General features: G+C 40.1%; 2 protein-coding genes across 2 annotated transcripts in view; one reads left to right on the plus strand and one right to left on the minus strand.

Moving 5' to 3' along the window:
* Positions 1-1,957: 1,957 nt before the first annotated feature.
* The window catches only part of Tfb1m (transcription factor B1, mitochondrial), a 35,750-nt gene continuing 13,343 nt past the window's right edge, over positions 1,958-24,364 (plus strand). The window contains exons 1-5 of the mRNA XM_076926726.1: positions 1,958-2,144; positions 4,743-4,894; positions 13,414-13,522; positions 15,230-15,381; positions 21,287-21,406. Of these exons, the coding sequence (XP_076782841.1) occupies positions 2,012-2,144; positions 4,743-4,894; positions 13,414-13,522; positions 15,230-15,381; positions 21,287-21,406 (666 nt within the window). The 5' untranslated portion in view covers positions 1,958-2,011. The remainder of the gene's footprint in view (positions 2,145-4,742; positions 4,895-13,413; positions 13,523-15,229; positions 15,382-21,286; positions 21,407-24,364) is intronic.
* Cldn20 (claudin 20) lies at positions 23,623-24,282 on the minus strand. The gene has a single exon (XM_076926727.1). The coding sequence runs from the start codon at positions 24,280-24,282 to the stop codon at positions 23,623-23,625; it is 660 nt and encodes a 219-aa protein (XP_076782842.1).

Here is a 24,364-nt window from a genome sequence, read left to right on the forward strand (position 1 = left end):
GATACCAGGAACTTGGCTGATTACATATAGGCTCTTAGAGAATAGCCTGTTCCTTGTATCCTATCACAAACTGAAAAATGGACTGGAACCTTCCACAGGTGCTCTCCAATAGCCCTCCCTTACTCCCCCTGGGTTGTGGTTTCCCCCCTGAGTTGTGGTTTTGGGCTTTAAATTCTCTCTGTCAACAAAGCCCTGGGGTCAGACCCCATTGCCCCTGCGTGGGCTATAGGTCTTGACCTCAGTATACTGATTAAAATATGCCTCTTGCTGATTACATCAAGTTTGGTGTCTTGCAGTTATTGGGGTAGCCTCAAATTCCCGAGGCTTGGGTGAGGTCCTCCATTAGTGGGGGGCCTTACATTGGTACATTTATTTAGTTGAGCTTTTGAAAAGTGCAACCCCTTTATGGTTTACTTCCCAAACATTGCTCTGAGAGGAGGGGAGAGACTGCAGTGCTTGCAGCATGAATGGGCTTTAGAAAATCTTCAAAGGCTAAAAGAGTGGTCCTGATGCTGACTGTGCTGGCATTGCTTAAAAATAGCAGCCGCAGTGTGCACACTTCGACAACAGCTGGAATCTGTGATCTTTCAGCTTTGTGAATTACATGGCCTTGCCAAGCTTTCTTGACCATGCTTTAAACGGAGGTGAGCAATGTGTGTCCTATTTCACAAGACTACACCTGAAAGATTTAAAAGGGAATATGAAATAATTACAAATGGTATCAAAAACACTTCTCAAAGTTTAATGTGCTTAACTCAAGAGACAAAATTACAACATATTTAAAGGTCCAGAATGGCTTTTATTTACCATTCTAAAATTAGGCAGCCCTTGGAATTCTTTCACAGAACTCTGGCCAGAAAATTGACAGGCATTGTTCAATGACAAGAAAAGAGAAATTATCTAGAGACAAAGTTTAGTTGGTTATAGATAGCTATTTTGCTTGAGTCAGTTGGTCTCTTGCTATTGGTTAAAGCTAAGGTGCTATTAACTGGCTGGCACTCAGCCATTTGCTCAGAAGTCTAAGTTCTAAACTCAGGTTCCAGCTGGCTTACCTTAAGTGAGCCTATAGTTCTCTATGGAACTAAGTTCTGAGGCATGCTATGGCTAGATGTAAATTAATATCATCAAGGAACAATGCCAAACTCAGACAAGAATTACATGTGTGCTTTTTTCCCCCCCACAATATAATATAGGAGGGGGAAAAGGATTCAGAAGTAAAAGAACTATTAGAACAGGACAATGGAGAGGGGAACACTTGACAGTAATAAACGGAGTAAATACGATCACAATATGTATGTGCATGTTTGGGAAAAGTCACAAACAAACACATACCTTTGTAAAATCAATATACGCTATTAAAAAAAAAAAGTGCGGTTTCTCCTCAGTTGGATACATTTTGATTGCTCACGAAGGTCTGCATTCAATGGCTGGCCCTCTCCACAAACCACCGTGAGATCCAGCACCCCCTATAAAACTTCGGATGCCAAATCACTGCTGCTGTAACTGGCCGCTGCTGACAACAAGTTGACTTTATGCCATGACCACGCACAGAGTGATCGCCTTCGTGTGGCGCTCACAATTTTGAACCACTTAACAGAACAAAACACTGCGGCTGAGAGAAGTGATGGACGCAAAGAAATAAATATCTAGCCTACGGGGGAAAATCCTGTCTACAAACAGCAGGCAACCAATCACCATCTTTCCAGCTACTAATCAAAAAAACCAAGCCTTTGGAATGTCAAAGGCCGGAGGAGCCTCCCAGAGGCGGGGTTAGAAAACCACGCCTCCTAGACGCCGTCCCCTCCCCTCTCCCAGCCTGCACCGCTTTCGGCCTGACGCGATCCTACGCTCCCAGTACAAACAGACTTCCTGTCGGCCTTCGTCATTTCCGGCAAGTTTCTCCACCCAATAAGGTAGCCTTAGAGGCGGGCCATCGTCTCCAAGGCCCCGCCCCTGCGCGCCGTGGACGTTTCCAGCCGCGGCGTGGGGACTGGAGGTGTAGTTCGCCCTCATGGCTGCCTCAGGGAAGCTCGGCACTTTCCGCCTTCCCCCGCTGCCCACCATTCGGGAGATCATTAAGTTGTTCGGATTGCGAGCGGTGAAGCAGCTTTCCCAGAATTTCCTCCTGGACTTGAGGCTGACAGGTGGCTGAGTCGTCCGTTCGCCCGGGTCTCCCTGGTGGGCGCGGGCGGGTGATGGAGCGGAGCCGGGCGGGGCGGGCGGCTGTCAATCAAGCGCTGCACCTCCGTTTCTGCTCGCGGGCTGAGGCGACGCTCTGTGGACCACTCTGCCGGCTTGAGTTGCTTCCCGCTCGCTTTATGATGAGAGGGATTTGAATTAGTGCGGGTTTTCCCTTTCACCCTGTCCCCAGTCTGCCTCTCGTTAGCCTAGAGCAGTAAATCCCTTCTGTAATCTCAGCACCCCGGGGAGCAGAGACAGGAGGACTGCCGCCAGTTAGAGACAAAGAGAGACTCTGTTTCAAAAACGAATCCAAAAGAGTAAATAGGATAAATGGTCACGTAAATCCAGGAATCCCTGTAGGGAATGGAGATTCGCTCTGTAAATTCATACTAACCAAAAGGTACCTACAGCTACCTTGTGCCAATGCTTGGGTCTGTGATACTGGAGCACCAGTCTTGAGTTTGCAGTTAATAAGCTGACATCCTCTGGCTTCCTTAAAAATAACTTGTATGTGATTAAATGTATATAGGGTGAAGGTCACCAGTTTTTGACACCGATGTTTTGATGAGTTTTCACAGGTATTTGTTGTTTTACTTACCACCCACGTGTTAGTGATGCTCTCCACTTGAGAATAAGTTCCATCTGCTGCAAATAAAGGCACTAGACTTTGGAGCTTTTATTCTACCTACCCGTAACAGTATTAATTTGGTACAAAACAGTCCACTTAAGTTTTCTCATCTTTTATTGGATAGAAAGGCCCTCAAGAACCTTAAAATACCTACTTCTAGATTCTTTGGTTCTAGCATCCTCTCCTAGTCATTAGCACATACTAAATATAAAGCACCTCTCTGCTGAAATGCAGTCGCCTGTGTCTAAGGCTGGCATCAAACTCACTATACAGCAGATGACATTGAATGTCTGATCCTCTTACCTTCTCCTCCCAAGTGCTGAAATTATAAGCATATACCACCATGTTCAGTTACTGATTGCTGAGTACAGATAGAACCCAGGGCTTCGTGCATGTTAGGCAAACACTTATCAATTGAATTACATTGCCAGCCATTCAATTTTTTATTTATGTTCTCATGTGCATCCCTGGGTATAAGTTCCAGATTTATAGGTCCTTTATTCAGTCTTTTTTTTTTTTTTTTTTTTTTTTTTTTTTGAGTGGGAACTGGGCCGAAAGTAAATAAAGGTACTTGCCCTAGTGAGTTCAGGTGGAGCAAGATTGAAACCCAGACCTAGGGGTTTGACACCGTGTCTTTGATACCTGGTTTCATTTAAGCATTCCTGCGAAGCTGAAGAATGAAACCACTGCCCCACCTGTTGCTGCTTTCCTTACTTTAGACTGAGGATATTAAGCGCATAATTCCCTTGCTTAATAAATGACTCTTATTCCCTCTGAGAGACCAGTCGGTAACCTGTAACAAAACAATGATTTGGTTTTAGAATCCACACCTTGGTTCGAAGTCCTCTCCCAGCCGTTTGCTTTTCTTTATGACATTGGGTAAATTAAACAGACAAAAGGACAGCCGGCAGCTGTTCAGATAAACTATAGTAGAGTGTAGCTGCAACGGTTATGTAAGGGAATGACTCCGGGTGCCGATTTCCTCACTGTAGCTATTACGATACAGTAGATACAGTACTCTCTGGGAATGGGTAAGCAACATTTTACCTTTAAGCTTACCTAGATCGATAATAACCATCAACTGGGACTGTACAGTGTCAGAATACAGTGACGAGAAGTGCTAGTATGTATTCAGTAACAACATTTCCAGCATCCAAGGAAGTCCAGTTGTATGAATTTTAATATCTTGTGGTTAATAAAACTAGTCCAGGGTGATGGTGGCGCACGCCTTTAATCCCAGCCCTTGGGAGGCAGAGGCAGGCGGATTTCTGAGTTCGAGGCCAGCCTGGTCTACATCGTGAGTTCCAGGACAGCCAGGACTACACAGAGAAACCCAGTCTCAAAAAAAAAAAAAAACCAGTCCATTGTGTTTTTTCCAGAGTGATTGTTAATTGGCTTTAGGAGTCTGCTTCTGTGTGTGTGTGATTTCTTAGGTTCTGCTAACTTAAACTAGCTGAACAATTAGTAACTCCATCTTAAAATGAGTATTTGCAAGGCTTAAAATCTCCGATAGTAAATCCAAACTCTTTTTTTTTTTTTCTGGAAATGATAAATAATTCAAATTTCAGAGTGTAGTGATGTGGGAATTTATTGTGGTTGTCATTCTGACCTCCACATAACTATAGGTGAAATGGGGACTTTGTGCGTTGTCCTCCTGGAGCCATGCGTGTGAGGATGGAAGAGTGCGTGTGAGAGGAGTCAAGTCGTGACGGGCAAGGGCTGTGGTGAAGTGCTGCACACCAGCCAGCCAGGGCTCGGGAGGTTGGTGAGGTAGTGAGGGAAACTGTCAGGATAATCCTCTTCCGTCAAGAAGCTAGTGCAGTACAGTGGTGTAGGATATTGATGACTATTATGTATTGGTTTAAAGTGAGAATGAAAATAGTGAATTTGCTGTGATAATAAAAGTAACTAAAACTTTTTTTTTTTAACTTAGACAAAATCGTAAGGAAAGCTGGCAGTCTAGCAGATGTCTATGTTTACGAGGTGGGGCCCGGACCTGGGGGGATCACGAGAAGCATCCTCAATGCTGATATCGCTGAGCTGCTGGTGGTTGAAAAGGACACTCGGTTTATTCCAGGACTACAGGTGAGATGCTTAAAAGGTGTTTTTTTTTTTTTTTTTTTTTTTTTTCAACAAGCACAAACCAAATGAAAATCTTAAGCCATGATTCTAAAGTCCCCATGTTGACCAAGGACTGGGCAGGCAGTTTATCAAACTGCAGCTCTCCAGGTCCTAGCTCAGAGGTTAGGGTTGTATCGTCTACAGAAGTCTAGAAAGCTGCTCTGGATGCAGGAATCCCCAAAGGTCTGTTGGTTACAGCTTGAGTAAAAGCACTTTCCATGTGTATGCTAAATAAACTAACCAGTTCTTTAGAAAGCAATAAAAGTACATAATTTTTAATAGTAGTGACCAGTTGCCATGGCTTTGGAGAACTTTCTTTAGGCTCCAAAAAGCATTTCCCCACACAAAACACTAAGAAGATAAATGGCTAGAGCCTCATCAAGAGGAATTAGTTGTTGATTTAAAGCATTTTTTACAAGAGAATTTTTACATATGAAGAAAGAAGTTGCACCAGTTAGAATGGTAGATGGGTTTGAGTGAAATTTCTACATGCAGTTTTAACACATGGGCGCTGGGGGTGTTTCACCTTAATTGAGAGAGCACTGGAGTGTCTTCACATTGCCTATCACTCATTGACAATAGTGAATAAGCTTGTTTTGATTGTTCCAGGGACAATGTAAAACAACTGCTTGGAGATTAAAGAAGGCAGGTTTGAGATAAGGGGATGGGATGTTCAGTTTTTAAAACATTGGCAAACTGGGACAGATTATATTAGATAATATCTTGTACAGAAATTCCTCAGACACACTTGGTGACTGAATGGCCTTTGTTTAATTCCTGTGTGATTCTAAGACTTTTAGAGAGCCCTGAGCTTTAGGCACACATGAGTAGCGATTTATTATGTGACGATAACAGAAAAGTAAAATTATTCACATCCTTCCATTTGAAAAAAAGGCAAATTGGTTTAAAACTCACATATGCAAGTATTCATGTGTGTGTTAGAATAGGTTGAGAAAACTTGTTTTAAAATCTAGGATTTTGTGGGCACTTGGCTTCTGTAGACACGTACTGGTTTTATTTTTCTCACCTACCTTCATCTAGTTTTCCTGTGTTAAATAACTGCATAATATTGAATTGTATCTAGTTGCCAGTCAGATTTCACTTCATATTGCTAACTTAATCTTGGGAGTGATACATGATGAATGTTCCCGGAACAGATAGTATATTTAATAGTGTGAGGTGTTTTGTTTAAGAACCACATCCCAGTTGGCAGTGGGATAAGAATATTGTTGGTTTGGGTGAGATTGTGTGATGACAAAAAGAAGCTACAGGTGTCCGTGTTGTTCTCCTTGCTTGTTCTTTTAGCTCAGTGGACGCAGAGAACACTGACTTTCTTACCCTTCCAAGGGGCTTTTTAATCTCCCCATCTGTGCTGTGCATCTTTCCCATTAATCAGAAGGTGAATACAATTTGTGTTAATCCCCATATTAACTTATACAGTCTCCTCTATTCATTAAACTAAAGATGTCTGAAGACGAGCTATTGAAAGAGCAACCACCACCCTTCCTTCTCACCCAACACCATCCCTGGAGTCCCTGTCTCCTGACCTCTGCCTTGTTTGGTTAGTTCTAGCATCACTGTGCACACTGTGTCTGTATCGCTCTTGCTTGTTGCCAGTCACATCCCTTTGCAATGTAAGTAACACATGAATAAAGATCTGGGTCTTTATTCCTCTGTATCTGTACTACATAGGACCATGCTACAAAGCAGGCATTCAACAATGATGTGGGGGATAAAATCCTCGTTGACAGTTGTGCATGTATCTTAGCAGCTGACTAAATGTGTCCTTTGGTAGTAAAGGTAAGTAGTAACATTATCAAGAAGTTTTACAGTTTTTTTTTTTTTATGGAAATATCAAAGCCAATCCAAGACAAATCACAGGGAATATACATTTGATTTCTTAGCCATTTCACAAGGAGCAAAATGAACTCTTAGTGTCTTTTCTGCAGGAAGGGAACTTGCCTTAAAAAGAAATGATGGGTACTAAATTATCAAATAGGCTTCTTTTTCCCCGTAAAGAATGTTTCAATGTGTAAAGCTATGCTCTATTAGGTGTCCTAAATTAATCATAAAATTGAGTAAAAGCAGGAATAGAGTGATCTGTTTTAAGGATTCTTTTTTAGTAGTTCCTAAGCTAATAAAATTACTTTTTAAAGAAGGTATAATAATTTATAAAGTATCCTCTGGCTGAAAGTATGTCATTTGTAACTTAACTCAGTTGTTACAGAATACTCATGAGGCTGCTGTGGTGGGGAGGAAGTACCTGATAATAGTGTGTTGCGTCCCTTTTATATGTTGGAAGCATAGGGACACTCGTCCAGTGTGTGAAAGCAGGACGGGTGGGTTTTATGGTAAGGAACATTCATGCTCACCCCTGGATGCAGGATTGACTTAGACTCCGCAACTTGTGTGTGTGCCTATTGGTGGAAAATCCTATGTATTCTGCTGAGTTTCACTCATAGGTTTGTTACTTGTATTTAGTGAATGCCTGATACTTGGTAATCATTCAGTGAATCTTTGGTTTTCGAGTCAGAGTTTCTTTGCATTGTCCTGACTGTCCTGGAATTCAGTCTGTAGACCAGGCTGGCCTCAGCAATCTGCCTGCCTCTGCTTCCTGAGTGCCAGGATTAAAGGCGTGTACCATCATTCCTGGCTTTTTTGAGTGTGTGTTAACATCAAGTTGTTGTCCCCGTGTCTTGAGCCACCTGTGGTGATTAAGAGTTGATCCAAGAGACTGCTAAAACCAACAGATTGCCTTCTGTTACTGATGTACTGTACCCCTCAGGTGTGCTTTCCTCTGTCAGGACTTCGTAGTCGTTTACTTTGCTTACATTTTTGTGACTAAGGGTGTAGGGAGCCGCGGTTAGCGGTGATAGCATTCGCCATTACAAGATGGCTCTGGCATCCTGTGCTCTCACAAGTAAACAACCAACTGTGCAGGTGCAAGAGGTGAAAGTGCACCAAGCCACTGCCAATCCCGAGGCGTAATATGGGTAATGAGTGAACAGCCAATCAGAAGTGAACACGCCACTCTAGGGTACATATAGCAGTGCCTTTCCCAGGCTTGGGGGTCTTCCGCTTCTGCTGATAAAAGAATAAAGCCTCGCTGTAGTAACCACCTGAACACTGCCTCACGTGTCTCTTTCGCAGCGAAGGGGACTCGAAGGGGCCCGGAATAAAGGGGATTCTTTATGCCCTGAAGTAAGAAGATTTTATGATGGATGTCTCAGGGAGCTTGAAACCTCAATAAGTTTTCTCCCATTTGTGAACTGGACATAAGGTCAGAAATGTGTCTCCCTTCTGGCAAAGAGTCCAGATTCTTCTTAAAATTTTGTTTCATACATTAGTAATTTTGATGATAGCTAATATTTCTGAAACATTCATTAGTAAGTACTTTGTTTTACAGTTTCATTGAGGTCTAATTGAGACTTAATAAACCATACTTAGTGGCAATACTCAGATTACTGATGTTTTGTGCCATCATTGTCACACTGAAGATGGTAACCAGGATCGTGTGAACTTGTTCCTTGCAAGGCATTTTTTTTCCTCTCTGTTTGCCTCTCCCTGACAACAGATTAGATTTCCTGTAAGGAAGATTTTTATCCTCTTTTTTAGCATTATATATGACTATGGTAATTTTGTATGTACTTTTTAGTTAATGTTGTGTGTGTCTCTCTCATAATAATTTTTACACATGCTGAGGTGTTTATCAGTAGCTTTCTGTTTGTTGCTATACAATACTCCACTGTGAATATTTACATTTAATTTTGATAAATTTTCTTAACAGTTGCATAGCAAGCTATTTGAATATTAGCATGCAACTTTTTTGTAAGTGCATGCCTTCATTTTTCTACACTAAAGACCTAGGGGTAGACTCTCTGGGTTCTGCATATGAGGCTTTGTCCTAAGTCTCCTTCTCCAGCCCAGGAAGTCTTTTCTGTCCTAGTTTACTAAGGGAGGCTATTTTTGTTTTTTGCAATCAGTGAGTATTGGATTTGGGGAAAAAAAGCTTTTCCTGGGATTTTTGAAGTGTTTTTCTTTTTAATCTTGTTGATATGATGAATTGTAATTTTTTTAATATTAGTCCAGCTATGTGTTGAATCTATAGTAACACCACTGCTCCCTTCTATAATATCTGTGGTACCTTTATGTGTGATATATTTATGTATACCTATTTATTTTTCTGATTGACCTGCTTATAGATTAGTTGACTTTATTGATCTGTAAAATACAGCTATAATTTCATTGACTTTTCTGATTTCAGTGGTGTTGACTTCTGCTCTGAAATCTCATTGCTGTTTACTTTGGGTTAATTTGTCCTGTTTTCTGTGTCGCTATTGCAAGGCAGTCAGCGAGTCGTTGACTTGAAGCTCTTTCTGCTCTCTCACAGATTAATGCTATACATTTCTGCTTTGTTAGAAAACCACAAATTTTGATGTGTCATGTTTTTTCTTTAATTCCATTAAAAGTAATTTTTATTCTCTTTTCTGTTTGTTTCACCCACTAACAACTAGAATAATACAGTTAATGGTTATGAAGAGTTGGCCAGTGAATACTTTGTTTTACTTTAGAGATACTAGAGTTGTAGAAAATTTTCAGAAGAAATTCAAGCTCTGTTTTACTTTTTTCCATTTAACCTCTGTTTTACTTTTGATTTGTATTTGACTTGTGGGTCAGTATCTCCAGTCATCAGGAAAACTGCTTCACTTCTGCAAGCTCCTTCCTGAACGAGTGCTGACACATGAAGTTGTGAACACTTTATAAGGAAAGTTACTTAAATCCCACATTTCTCCATCTATTTTGGATTTCTTTTTAACTTTCTACTTATCATATACCATGTGATTCTTCACATGTTTGCTTTAGGTTTTTACCTAGCCCTTCTGCTAGTATTTACGTCAGCAGTATTGTCCATTAGATGACAAATTAGGATGAAGGTCATTAATACTTAGCTCACAGTGTTGACTGCTCTCCGAGCTCCTTACTGTGCAAAGGTGGCATGAAGCACACCAAATAGCTATCTGATCTGGTTCTTTTATTCTCAAGGAAATTTTAGTTTCTGCCTAACTTTCGAGAATTGCCTGAGTTCTTTCCTCATCAAATTAACTTGCCAAAAGGCCACCGGGGTAGATCACAGTTACAGCCCAGGTAGATCACAGTTACAAACCCAGGTAGATCACAGTTACAAGCCCAGGTAGATCACAGTTACAGCCCAGGTAGATCACAGTTACAAACCCAGGTGGATCACAGTTACAGCCCAGGTAGATCACAGTTACAGCCCAGGTAGATCACAGTTACCGCCCAGGTGGATCACAGTTACAGCCCAGGTAGATCACAGTTACCGCCCAAGTGGATCACAGTTACAGCCCAGGTGGATCACAGTTACAAACCCAGGTAGATCACAGTTACAGCCCAGGTAGATCACAGTTACCGCCCGGGTAGATCACAGTTACAAACCCAGGTAGATCACAGTTACAGCCCAGGAGAGATGCTTTCACAGCTTTGGATTCTCAGAGGAAAAAGTGTGTCTGCATATGCATCTGGCCGCCTTATTAAAGGTGTGGCCATTGTATTCTTTCATGTACAAAACTAATAGGAGAAGAAACATTTTCTCTCTTGGGGACTTGGTATAATTACTCTAAAACAGAGTAAGAATTATATGTGTCATTATGCACACCAGGAGCTGATAGTGTTAGTAGCAGTCATTTTTACATGTATGCTTCTCCTTTTCATGATTCGACTTCCTACTTTTTTAAGCCTTAGTGAAATGCGTTACTCAAAGCCATTTCACATTGCATCTTAGAAGAACATGTTGAAAATTAACATTAAAATAATAGAACAGCTTGAAAGTGGCTATCCAGATACTTGCCTGTTAGCATGCTGGGCTATGCTCTGGACCCCTCGTGCTTTTAAAGTGTAACACTTGAGGTTGTTCTGGAAGTGTAATACTGATATTTCCCACCCCACAGTAGCAGGATCTGATGAGAACAGTTTTCCCTTATCTCTGGTTGGGTATAGGGAATCTGTATGTGCTATTGTTGAGTATTGGTTTAGGTGTTTAAAAGGTCATTTTCTATAATCATGATATCGGTTCAATTGGTTTAGCACACCCCAGCCCCCAGCCCCATAATTGCCTCAGGTCTTTCCTCCTGCAGTGACCAGTTGGACAAGGGAAACTGAGGCTACACAGTTGTCAAGAAGGAAACAGACCTTCTACAAGGCAGATTTAGTTTGTCTTGACTGAGTGTTAAACCTGAGTGGGGGTTCAAAAGAAATAGAATAGAAATACAACTTTGTATTGGAGAGGAAAGGAAAGGAGATCACTATTTTTGTCAGCTTTTAGTATGCAGTTGTGTATGTGAGAATATGGAAAAATTAACATTTCAAACACAGTTATCAGAGCATTTCAATTAATACCAAAGAGGCAGGTTTACATTGTTTTGCTTTAGTCCTAATTACTAATTACTTAATTACTTCTTATACTTTGACATTGTGTAGCAAAAGCTCTTCGTTCTGCCTCCTTGTTTTATGATATGCTAATTTGTTTTGTTTTAATTATGTGAAGTATAATTACAGAAAAAACTTAGCCCTCTCCATTATTGGTAAATGTTATCATTAAATTCACTGTGTTTATACGGTTATCAAACATCTCATAAGAACATTCTCAGTTTTAGTATCTTGAAATTGCCGTGTTTTCTAAGACAGATTATCTGAAACTGATTGGGTTAAATTTTAGCAAACCATGATGGTTTAAAATAATCCCCGAGTATATTAATGTCAGAAGTATACAATTATTTTGACTAACCATATGTAATTAAATGATCAAACTTAAAGTGTTCACCCTCTTATTAGTACAGGCATTTCAGCTCTGTACTTCAAATTATTATTTTGTATAATCTTGCCTCATTTTTTACTGAGATAAATCTTTGCAAATTCCCATACCCCACAGACTTTGGGAACAAGTTTATGCAGTAGTCTTCAGCTTGATGAAAAGAGTATGTGAAGACCACATACACTCGTGCATATTAAATGCTTGTTAAACACCTACTGTGCACTGCTGTCACTGTGGTCACTACCTAAAAGGCAAACAGCTTCCCCAAAGAACACAGTTGTCAGAGAGAGAGAGAGGCCTGCACATGTGCAGCTGTTCTAGTGTGCTCAGTGTTGTCAGGAGCTGTAGGCAAGGCACAGTGAGCAAAGGTAGAAGCAGTCAAGTTGTAGCCTGGCTCCCTGCGTGTCCTCTAAGCCACAGGATGAACAGAGGGGAGAGCAGTCTAGAGTTGTGTGCCTTGCTTCAGGGTCTCCCAAACCTGTGCTCAGTTGTTTGAATGGACAAAAGGAAAGTGTTAGGGGAAGTATCTTTCTTGTCATAAGGGAAAAGAGCAAAGAGGCAAAACTCTCCTAGAACTTGTTGGCCCTCCCTGTATAGCCCTAGGCTATGCCTCGGATCTCAGCAACTGAATTGGAACCAGGGTACACTGAGCACAGAACTGAGACAGTGGAGAGGGTCACCCTTTCCACACAGTCTGCCTCAGCGGTGCTCTCACTGACAGTCGGTTTCAGCATGGTAAGCTCAGGGGCTGCATGGCTTTGATTTTATCAAGGATATCAGGAGGAGAGGTTTGTAGTGGATGCAGGATTTCACACCGAGTTCGGCTCAGTCTTGAGGCTCACTTAAGCTAAGGCTGGCTTTTAGTTTATGATGAAACTAAGAGAGTACAAAGAAAAGAGGTTTGCTGTAGTTTGGTTTGGTGGGGCTAGGGTAGAACACACAGATTTGCATATGCTGACAAGTATTCAACCCTAGAGCTAAGTCCCAAGACCTTACTGTTGTCTTTTGTGCTAAGAAAGACTGAAGGGAAAAAGGAAACATGATCAGAAACAGAATTAGGCTGAGAGGTAACAGTTGTGAAGATATGCAGGGTTATTCTTAGGTTGACATTGACTCTGATTCAGGAAAGTAAGGATGCTGTGGGCAAGGAGGGTCTTAGAATGTCACATGCCACCTGGCCTGGCAAGGTACTTCCTACTTGGTTTGGGTTTGCTCAGAGATTGCATTAAGTTTGGTTATATGCAGGATCTTGTGTGTACATTTAATGTTTGCAGCCTTAGTTGACTTAGCTCATTTTCATACTCTTTACTCTGAATCCTCGATCTCTCACTGTACGGTCTCTTAGTAGGTTATGTCAACTCTTCTAAGTAGAAGTCAAAAGCCATGGTAAATCCCATGTAGAATACAAGTCATTCTGACTGTCAGAATTAGGTTAGTATGCTGTTTAAGTCCTAAGCTATCACAGTATTCTCTACTACCTAACCCCTAACTGTGTTATCAGAAACACAATGGTTTCATCAGCCCATGCCATGTCAGTTCTCCAGTGCTCACATGGCATTCAGCTTTCCCCACCCAGTAATGCTGGCAGGGTTAGGATTTTTAGTTTTGCCGTCCTGAAGTTTGTGAGCTCATTTATTGACCTTTTGTAAACTAGATGCTTTCTGATGCAGCACCTGGGAAACTCCGAATTGTTCATGGAGATGTGCTGACGTATAAGGTAGAAAAGGCTTTTCCAGAGAACATCAGAAGACCCTGGGAGGAGGGTAAGTGCCTTTGGTTTGGGAGTAGAAAGTCGTTCACCCGGGGGTGTGTGTGTGTGTGTGTGTATCTGTTCATTCATATTACAGATATTTGTTTCAGCGGTTGCATATCTATTATAATAAGGTGCTTGTGTTTATATATTTCTATTAAAATTACCTAAACAAACATTCTATTTTTTTTTGCTTTCATATTTTCTTCCAAAATATAATCAGTTTTTCTGTTTTATACATATTTCTAAGACAGAGTCTCAGATTGTAACCGAGGGTGGCCCAGTCTTGACTTGAGAACCCTACTGTGTTAGCCTCACAAATGCTGGTACTGCAGGTGTGCACTACCTGGTCGAACTTTCCCTAATCCTAATAGCCTTGTCTCATATCTTCAAGTTTTAGTTTATGTGCAAATAAACTTTGTTTTTATGATGCCACACAAACTATTGTTACTATTTTTCAAATGCTGTAATGTAGGCCACCCTTAGACCTTGATCTCTTTTTTCCTTTGTCTTTACAGTGACTCTGACTAGCCAAGGCACTGTTCTTCAAGGACAGATGTTTCCTGGCTACCTGCAGTATCCAGCTCTTAGGAAATCATATAATAAAGGACATACAGATTGCTAACAGAAACTCTCAGAATAACAGAGAGATTTTGACAGATCTAGTCACTCCTGTGTCCCCGGCCTCCTCGGGGTCAGGCTCCTTTTGAGTAGCTTGTGTTAATAGTCTCCACCTTCAAACTGACCCTCTGGGCACAGAGCTGCAGTTGTCACTGGCTCACAGCCACCTTCTGCATCCATCATGCAATTGTCATATATCACCCTCAAGACGTCTGTGTCGCTACCCACGTCCAACCCTCGGAATAAGGCAGTGGCAACCGTGTTCTTCTTCAAGTGGTTTATTCAGCTATTGCTGTACAGCGAGCTTCTTCTGTCTTCTTCTCCCCAGCCCCCGCAGCCCCTTATAAGCATTGCCTTAATCCTATCAGCAACTGCCACGAAGTCACTGGAGATTGGCCACTCTCAATGATGGGTGAGGTGATCGGGTAACCACACCTCTCAGCGCATACAACTCCATATATGGAGTTGTCTTTTCTCTCAAGCAATGCCTATGCCAAGCACCACCTTGTAATGGTGAGAGCCGGCCGCTTCCCACACTTCTGTGCACTAGTTCCCAATTGTCAGAGCGTCTGGGAACTCATTCTCACTTTTCTTTGTCAGTGGTTTGGAGGTTTGGTGTTGGTGTTTTGTTTTGTTTCTGTTTAACCCACTTGTTGTTTGTTTGAGTCTGAGGTTTCTTTGGGACATCTTCACATTGCAAAGGCTTTGCCTAGATTACTCTCTCCCTCTTGTTTTATTTCTCACCTAAATATTTTAAGCATCCATTCAGATCTTGGACTCAGCTTGTGTTTCCCTCTTGGGTGTCTGATGATCTGACAGCCCCAGAGGTATTTTAAACTCCTCATGTCTAAAGAAAATTATTTTTTTCTTCAAAACACCTCATTTTGCAAACTTTCTGAGAACTTTTCCCTTAATAAATACAAAGCTACTTTGGGGGGGGGGGGTGCATTTAAAGAAAACTAAAAAATACCAAGTTGTGTCTCTTCTTATGCCTTAAGTCTCATAATATCCAGTTAAATTTACATTTAATTAAGATCATGTTCAGAATATACTCACGTACTCATTCCAAATTGTCTTCTCCCCCGTTCCCACCAAACAGATCCTCCAAATGTGCATATTATTGGAAATCTGCCTTTTAGTGTTTCAACTCCACTGATTATCAAGTGGCTTGAAAATATTTCTCTTAAAAATGGCCCTTTCGTTTATGGCAGAACTAAGATGACGTTAACGTTTCAAAAGGAAGTGGCTGAGGTAAGTCTCTTCTTTTTCTGGACATTTCATGGTATGACCAGATGCCCAAATAAAGTACCACTTTATATTTACCACTGTGTTTTCTATGGTAAGGCTTTTCCATTACAAACAGAACAACCAACAAAACCCATCCAAAAGATAAGACGTGTAATGAAGATAAACAGACATGACTACCAGATGCTCCCAGTAGAGACTATGGATTATACTTGTCAGCCAAGGAAGGCGCTCACGTGCACATAGTACCCTGCTGTCCTCAGTGGTGCCTGCTCATGGCCTGAGTAGTCTAAGTTTACAGAGTGAACCTGCGTGGTGAACAAGGGCAGCTTGTAAGACATGACAGCAAGGGTAAGCTTAAGGAAAAGATCTGCCTCCTACAGCCTGACCTCCCTCACTCTGATTGTATCTCCTCTCTGCTCCCTAATACCAAGGTAATAGGGACTGAGTTTTGGCTTGTTCCCTTCTGTAGTCTTACATAGATCTGTGTCCATGCATGTCATATACTTTATGTTTGTCCACGCTTAAGCTTTCTTTAAAAGCAATCATATAATATGTGTGTGTTTATTGTAAACAACCGAGTAGGATTCACACGTGCTCATAGTTACAATTTCTTATATTGCTCTATGTCTTACCCACTCTTTCACTATTATAATCTGTCTAGTCTCATACCTGAGGGCCCAAGACTCATTTCAGTTCTGTAGTGTTATGAACAAAATTGTCATGAAAGTTCTTAGGCACAAGGGCAAGCTTTGGATAAGATATGTGCTCAGAAGTGGAAACAGAAGCTTCATTCTTATTAGGTCATTCTAAACTGTTCTGCAGTCATCAGGCCTTTATATTCCTCCCTACAGTGTGTGCATGAGTTCATTTTGCTCCATATTTTTGCCAGTTCCAGGTAGTACTAGACTTACACATTTTTATTAATCTAGGAATAATGGTGTTGTCTTAGTTAAGGTTTTACCGCTGTGAACAGATGCCATGACCAAGGTAACTCTTGTAAGGACAGCATTTAATTGGGGCTGGCTTACAGGTTTAGAGGTTCAGTCCATTATCATCAAGATGGGAGTATGGCAGCATCCAGACAGACATGGTTTTGGAGGAGCTGAGAGTTCTACATCTTCATATGAAGGCTGCTAAGAGAAGACTGACTTTCAGGCAGTTAGGGCTAGGTTTTTAAAGCCCACACCCACAGGGGCAAACCTACTCTAACAAGGCCACACCTTCAAATAGTGCCACTCCCTGGGCTAGTCATACTCAAACCACCACAGATGTGTTGTACTAATTTTTGTCTTTGCAGAATTTTTAAAAAATCGAGCGTCATTGTATCTTTGGGTATTTTACATTGAACTGCTTGTCCTTGCTGATTGTTCCATTGGATCATCTTCTGTTTGCTGGTGTGCAGTTGTTACATATTCTCTGTACTAGTCCCTTATTATTGCACTGTACTGCAGGTTTCCTTTCTCTATGCTTAGATTATCATCTTTTTACAGTGTCTTTTGAGAATCTGACATTCCCTTTTCTTTTACTTTTTTACTAACGTATGTGAATTATACAGAATAATGGGCTTCGTTCCAACACGTTCACACACACCTAGATAATGTACTTTGGTTCTGTTCACACACAGCTGCCCCATTACTCTCTCAGCATTCTCCACCCTCCCTCTCATTTCCTTTCTTAAAGATCAGACATTCTCCATTTTTAATTTATGGCTATTTCATATCTTACTAAAGAAATCATTTTATGTCTAGAGATCATAAAGGTCTCTTTCTGTTCACTTTTCTGTCCATAATTCACTTGAGATTGATTTTTGTGTACAGTAAAAGTAAATTGTGTTTTACCCTTGTTAGTATATAAATCTCAGCCCATTTATTATCATCTGCCCTTCACTGGGCTCTTATCAGTAGCACTCTGCAAAAGCCCAGATAGGCATCGCTGTGATTAAAGACACCAGAGAAATGATGAGGTGTCCCAGGAGCAGCAGCTCTGTGGGATAGAGAGGGGAGACCAGGAGGAACCCCCAGGTCAAACAGGTCAGTTAAGACAGGAATTTGACCAAATACCTGTCATGTTTACATGTATTGAAGAAATAGTTACACAAGCTTAGGAAAGTCTAAGACTGAATTACCAATACATAAATGGAATATCAAGTACAGGTGGGGGTGAAGCAGCAGAAGGTGATACTGTAAAGGGGAAGGATACAGCTGAGTGGTCAGGGTGCTGTCTCTCACTATACCACATTGCTAGATTTGTTCTCTTCTGCTGATGGGTTATTTGGTATATTTCTTCTTGAACAACACAATAGAAATCCAAAACATTGAGCTCTCATCCTTTGAAGAAAGAGCAGGGGAGCAGAGGCTTGAGTAGTGGAGTCATGTTCTCAGTGACTCAGCTGGCAGCTGCAGCTTTAATGATAGTGTTGTTTTGACTTTGTCGTGGGCAATTAGTTTTCTTCAACAAAGCTTTAGTTAAATTTCTGCATGAATATCGAGTTTGTATCAAGTTTATAATTTGTGTAATGCATTAGAAGTATGGGTAATACTGGTCCTTTTGGTGGACTTTCACATTTTTGCAGGTGAGAGTTTCAAGGTAAGACTGGGTAGTAGTATTGTCTAATGCCTTGTTTTCTAATCCTTAGAGCAACTTTTAAAATATAAGGGTTAGTGGTGTCCTTTTACTGAAAAATTAACTCGTTTGTTCTCCTGGCCTTTTTTGTGAAAAATCACCTATTGATGGACTTTTGTGTTCATAGCTTTATCTGTGCTATGTCTAACATAAAAAAATGGTAATACATATTAAATGGTTAATAGGCCATTAATATCTGAGGGTAGCTTTTAGTATAAAGTCTTTGCAGGCTTTCTGGACTGTGACTTGAGTTTTTGTTCAATGGATTAGAAGTTTTGAGTGTTGCTTTATTCTAAACTAAAATCAAAGGCTCATATTTTCATTTCCACAACCTGGTATATTTGCTACGGAGATTGACTAAGTCTAGATTATGAATTAGAACACCCCCTCTGACTGTACAAAGTGCTTCATGCTTAGAGTAAAATATATTTAACTATGCTTTAAGTCAAATTAAAATAATTCTACTCCTTTCAAGTTTAATCTTTAGTTAAAGTATTTTTTAAATACTTTTGAATTCACCGTTGGAAATGTATCTTTCAAATGTGAAGTAGCATATTAGCTATGTCTTAAGGAAATCCAGGATGGCTAATTCTTCGGTTCTTTTTTAAGGTTCATGGTTATATTCTTGCTGGATTTTAGTTTTAAAGATCTGCTTTATCACTGGGCACAGTGAATTGTGCCTGCACTCCCAACACTTAGGCGGCTAAGGCAAGAGGATTTATTTGAGAATATGTACATCTTTTTTATATTATACCGAAGAACATTTTCTGTGTCTTACATGCTATAGCAACTCATTGTCTTGAACTCAGTTTCTTACTAATGTCTACTTTCCCAGTGCACAGATGGGAAGGTGGTAGAAGGCAGCACTGAGATGGGGATGTGTCTGGATGTCAGGGGAGAAGCTGAGATCTCCAGACATGGCTTAGGGGAGTCCTCCACTTCCCATCCAAAACCCGTTCATTTGTTCTTGTTTGTTTCTTTTTTTTATGTATATAAATGTTTTACCTGTATGCATATATGTGTACCACAACCATGCCTGGTGCCCAGGGGCCCCATTGGCTCCCCTGAGCCTGGAGTGCTCTTAACCACTGAGCCATCTCTTCAGCACTCCAAAATCTGATTTAATCTTACTTAAGGTAAGGTTCTAAAAAGGCAGATGATATGATTTTTTCATGCCCCCAGAACAGTTTAGAAGAGCAACAGAAAGAGTTATTAGATTAGGCAATGTAAGTCAGTGAAACAAGAGGGAGAAAACCCCACCACTGCTGCTCTGAAAGGTGATGATGTCCTAGCATGGATGTGCTGCCATGTGCCAGGCTTCAGATGTTTCTACTCAGTACTAGGATTTGTGACCTTGGTCCTAAAAGAGCTAACTGGAGTCTTGGGGTGTCCTCAGAGCTCAAGGACACAGAAACACGATCCATTTAGAAAGATGAGGAATCTTTGTCCCTGTTACTCTCAGTCCTACCCAATTTTAACTTATATTCCACTGGTTTCAAAAGCCAAATGCCATGTGTATATTTGGAGCCCTCCTTCCCTGTGTTTTGAACCATGGTAAAAGAGGTACTCATCATGCCCACACATTCCCTGTTTGTATATTGTCAGTGTATATGTAGGCACACTCAGAAACCCTAAGGTATGTATGTAAGCATCATCAGATCATGCTTGATTTTGCCATTTTAAAAGCTATACTCTGTTGGGGGTATAACCTATGCTAGTAATCTCTCGTTACTCATTTTAATGGTTACTTCATAGTTTGTTGGCAAAACTATTAGCCACTTATGTTAGTGGAATTATAATGTTCCACTTTGGGGATAATATATATATTCTTGTATAAGTATATATGCTGTAAAACTTTAGCTTTTATTGCCAAATTATCATCCAACATGATCATATAGCAATTTCTGTCCTTTCTACTCTCACTTCCATGCATAGAATCCCTGTAGCTTCTACAGTTTTCCATCATTGACTAGTTATTTTTAATACTCCTTTTGAGTGTGGAATTATAGACTATTGTGGTTTTAATTTACACATCTCGCTTTATTGTAAGTATAGCATAGTTAATGGTTATAATTCATTTATTTGCTCTGTAATGATTTGCATTATCAATCTTCTGGTTGTTTTGTTAATGTCTTGTGTGTGGGCATCACCTTTGTATTGTGGACACTAACGTTTTGGCCCTCTAAATACATTCTTAATCTACAATATACCTTGAGAGTGTTTTAATTGAACTCAAAATAATTTTAACAGAAAAATATATTCATCTTTTGTAGCTTCTGGCTTTCCATCTTTGAGACATTCTTCTCCACTTTAGAGTCATAGATATTACTTGCAAAAGACTTAAATTTTGTTTTTCATTCACTGGTAATTCATTTACAGTTTGTCTTTTTTTATCGTAGAAAGTTGGGACCTCTTATTTTCTCCTGCAAATGCTTAATTACACCTATACCAGTTAATGAATGGTTACTCCTTTTGTTAAGACAATCACATCTCATGTATCAGATACCCACATGTGCTTGGGTCTCCATCTAAGGTTTTTGTCCTATTGGTCTGTTCATGTTTGTAGCAATGCTGCCTTAATTTTGATATCAGGTAGGCTGAGTCTCCAATGGGCACTGATGGTATTTTCCAGGAGTGTTCTGGCCATTCTTGATACTGTTTAATTTTTATCTGAACTTTAATTTTACATATATATATATATTGAAATTCTTTTTAGAAATCTGTTTGGAATTTTCATGCAAATTGTATTTTATTTAACAATTTGTCTTGTACTTAATTCATTTCAAAATAAGTGGTTGGTTAAAAGAAAAAGTCCAAATTTTTTGCATAAATTATTTGTCACAAACAGCCTGTATTTCAAAGGTTCTTAAATACTCAAGGCTTTATTTTATTTATAGAACTATCTGTAAAATTATTTTTATAGTTTTTGGTTATTTGCTAATTTTTTCATAAAATGTTTATTGATTAGTTGCTTTATGTAAGACTTTCTGTTACAGAATAATGGCTTGAAAGTCTCCAACAATCACTAGTAGTTTGCCTTTATGATTTTTTTCCAGTGCATTATACATGATATAATTGATGTTTCTACAGTATGTCTCAGTAAATAATGATGCTTTTTCCCTAAGTCTACATGTTTTATGTCACAAAGTATGGAAGGGGTGTGTGTGTGTGTGTGTGTAAAATAATATAAATACTTTGTCTTTAAAAATGAGCAAGTTTTGGCTCTGTTCTTTTTAGTCCGAGGGGATTAACTGTTTTCTAAAACCTATCTTTTGGTCATCTGTAGAGACTTGTAGCCACTACCGGAAGCAAACAGCGCAGTCGTCTTTCCATTATGGCCCAGTACCTCTGCGATGTTGAACATCTATTTACAATTCCAGGAAAAGCTTTTGTTCCCAAACCAGAGGTAAGCATTTGCTTCTTTATTTTCTTATGAGTGTGAACTGTTGTAGTATTTTCTCCACTGAAGATATTTCATAGAAAATGATCTCTAAGATCTAAAACTTAACATACATACTATATCACAATTGTTTTCCTTCTACTTCTCTTGAATAAGAACTTCAAAAAAGTCACATCTTAGTTCTTAGTTACTGGTGTGTGTGGAGGGCAGGGGCATATGTTCAGGACATAGCCATCCCATGTTGTGAATGTGGAGGTCAAAGGACAGCTTGGTGGAGCGAGTTTTTCCTTCTACCTTTAAGTAGGTTTTGATCTTAGGTTGCCAGGCTTGTGTCTTTCCCCACTGAGGTCTCTCCAGCCCCACAACAATGTCTTCCTTGAAGAGTTCTTACGCCAGCTGTCCTCTTCCCCCAGGTCAGGTGATAAGTGTCAGGGTTTGTTTGGTAGTGGTGGTCACCGTCACTATCATCACTGCCTTCTACTTTAAAGTCTCCTACGAATGGAAGTTAAGTTACATGGTCACCACCACCAGTCGTTGAGAAAATAGTGAAATAGTTTTGTGGTTTCTGAGAAAGTTCTCTAATTGACACCTACTAGACATTTATTTAGTATGAGTATTTTCGGCAACATTTTTAAGCTGGTGTGTATTTTAGAAAAACTCACTGTTTGATAAGTTATTAAAGAATATGAACCCTGCAGCATCAGCACCCCTTGGGACCAAGTTTCCAGTAACAGAACAGCACATAAATCATATCCAGATCACAGCTGTGCATTTGTGTATGTGTGTGTGTGTGTGTGTGTGTGTATGCATAAGTGGTCAGTAGATAAAAGTTAATCATGATTTTAGAAAAGATTTTAGCTTTTGTATTGATAATACGTTAGAGCATAATTTATTAAAATTTCCTAACTACTATTATTTTGGAACCAGATAATCTTATGTTGCAAGATTTGTCCTGTACACTGTTAACATCTTCTCTGACCTCTTCCCACTGGATTCTAGTACCATTGCCTCAGTTGTGACAACCCAGCGTGTCTTCAGGCACTACTGCATGTGCTCTGTGGGCTAAATTCATCCCATTGAAAACTAGCAGAGAGGAATCAAAGCCGCCTGTGCTTTGGCTGCTCCTGCATAGCATTCCCTTCAGTTTCACCCTGTTCACTTCTCTGCCAACATTTCCAGTCCATAAAGAATTGACCTTTATTTGGTCAATCAGCTGCTGCTTGAGAGTATCAAACATTCCTCTTTCTAGTTAAGAAGAAAGTATTTGAGATAAAGTATTATCTGGACTATATTAAATGACATTTTAACACAGGACTCTGAGCCACATAGCCTGCCTAAATACCGATACATTAAGTAACATGAATGAGCCCTATGGGGACCAAAGCAGTTCTGTCACATCATTTGCCTATAGATAGTCTTTATTAGAAATCTTTTTGCTATAACACTTTCTTTCTTTACAAAGTATTTGACCACCTACAAGGAAATCCATTTTAAATAATCATTTAAACTTGTACTGAAATGGCCTCACGTGTTCTCACAGGAAGCTGTCCTGTTATAGCATGACTATTTCAGAGCATGAAAATCCACTAAGTAAATGGAATTAAAGTACTTTAGTCTCTTTTTTGTATATACTTCTAAGTTATTAATGTGCAGTCTTTTTCCTTTAGCAGTTCTATTATGAGCAATTAGCATAAACTAGCAAATAGATTACTAGAAAAACTACAGTGTTGCTTTGCAGCCATGAAAAATCCAAATCTTTGTTAGAATATTTGAATTACATGTCATAATTTATATGCATATTTTAAAAACATTTCTTTAAAACTTACTTTCTATTAATTAACTGAAGATGCTCATTTATAAGAGAACAGCAGTGTTTTTGTTAACTTGAATAAATTTTGAGGAAAAAAAATACAACTGAGCATAGTGGAGTATGTGTATAAAGCCCAGCACACAGGAGGCAGTCTGGCTTATCCATTAAGACCCCATCTCAAAAAAAAAAAAGGAAAAAAAAGGAACTTACTCAAATAGTGATAAATATGAGATTCATTGGGATGGGATAAACCTAAATAATTGGGGAAATGAATGTAATTGTTTTCTGGATACAGAAGAGAGGACAGTCCTTGGGTAATTTGAAGCAAGCAGGGCTTTTCATTCGTTTTCTTCATTCTAATAAAGTTTTACAGGCTCTCCGAAGCCTCACTGCATGTTCATTGCACAGCTCTTTACACATAGTCCTTCAGGTTGTATGATAGCCTGTTCTTTGGCTGCCAGGTAGAGGGAAGTTTCTGCTTGAGAGGGTAGATCCATGGCTCTTGGTTCTTTCTTATATATGAAGTGCAAAAAATAATACCAGAGATAAGTAGTAGCATCGCTGAAATGAACCCAACGTACACGGCTCCTCCAGGTTCATATTTGTGGCTTTCTGGAACAGTCAGATCCAAAAAGTTTGCTATGATCTCTTTGGTGTACCACACTGTTGGGATTAAACCAGAGATCCCTGCAGTGATGAAGCAGACTCCTCCAGCAAAGGAAATTTGACTCTTGGTGTGTGTGTCTCCTCCTAAGTGAGTGCATTTCATTCCTACTATCGAAGTACAAATCCCCAAAGCAGACAGAACACAAGCCAGGACCATGGTGGCCCTCGCAGTCTGCACGTGGACGGGGAGCGACAGAATGGAGTATTTCAGAGTGCAGCTAAACATCCCGGTGCTATACCATGTGCAGTCCATCCATAACCCATGCACCTGTATAATAGCAGTTACAATGTTGGAGCCTGCATCTGCATTAACCTTCCAGTTTGGCATCAGAGTGGCAGCAAGTACTCCAGACACCCCAGACACAGCCAGGATGAAAGCAAGGAGCTGGAGACTGGCCGAGGCCATGATGTTGCTCTTACTTCTGTTCTCCTAGAAGATCCCAGTGTGTAATTGTGCTGCGTGGTCAGATCTGTAGCTATTCCTGTGC

Source organism: Arvicanthis niloticus, chromosome 28 (genome assembly GCF_011762505.2).
Source record: "Arvicanthis niloticus isolate mArvNil1 chromosome 28, mArvNil1.pat.X, whole genome shotgun sequence".
NCBI classification, from domain to species: Eukaryota; Metazoa; Chordata; class Mammalia; order Rodentia; family Muridae; genus Arvicanthis; species Arvicanthis niloticus.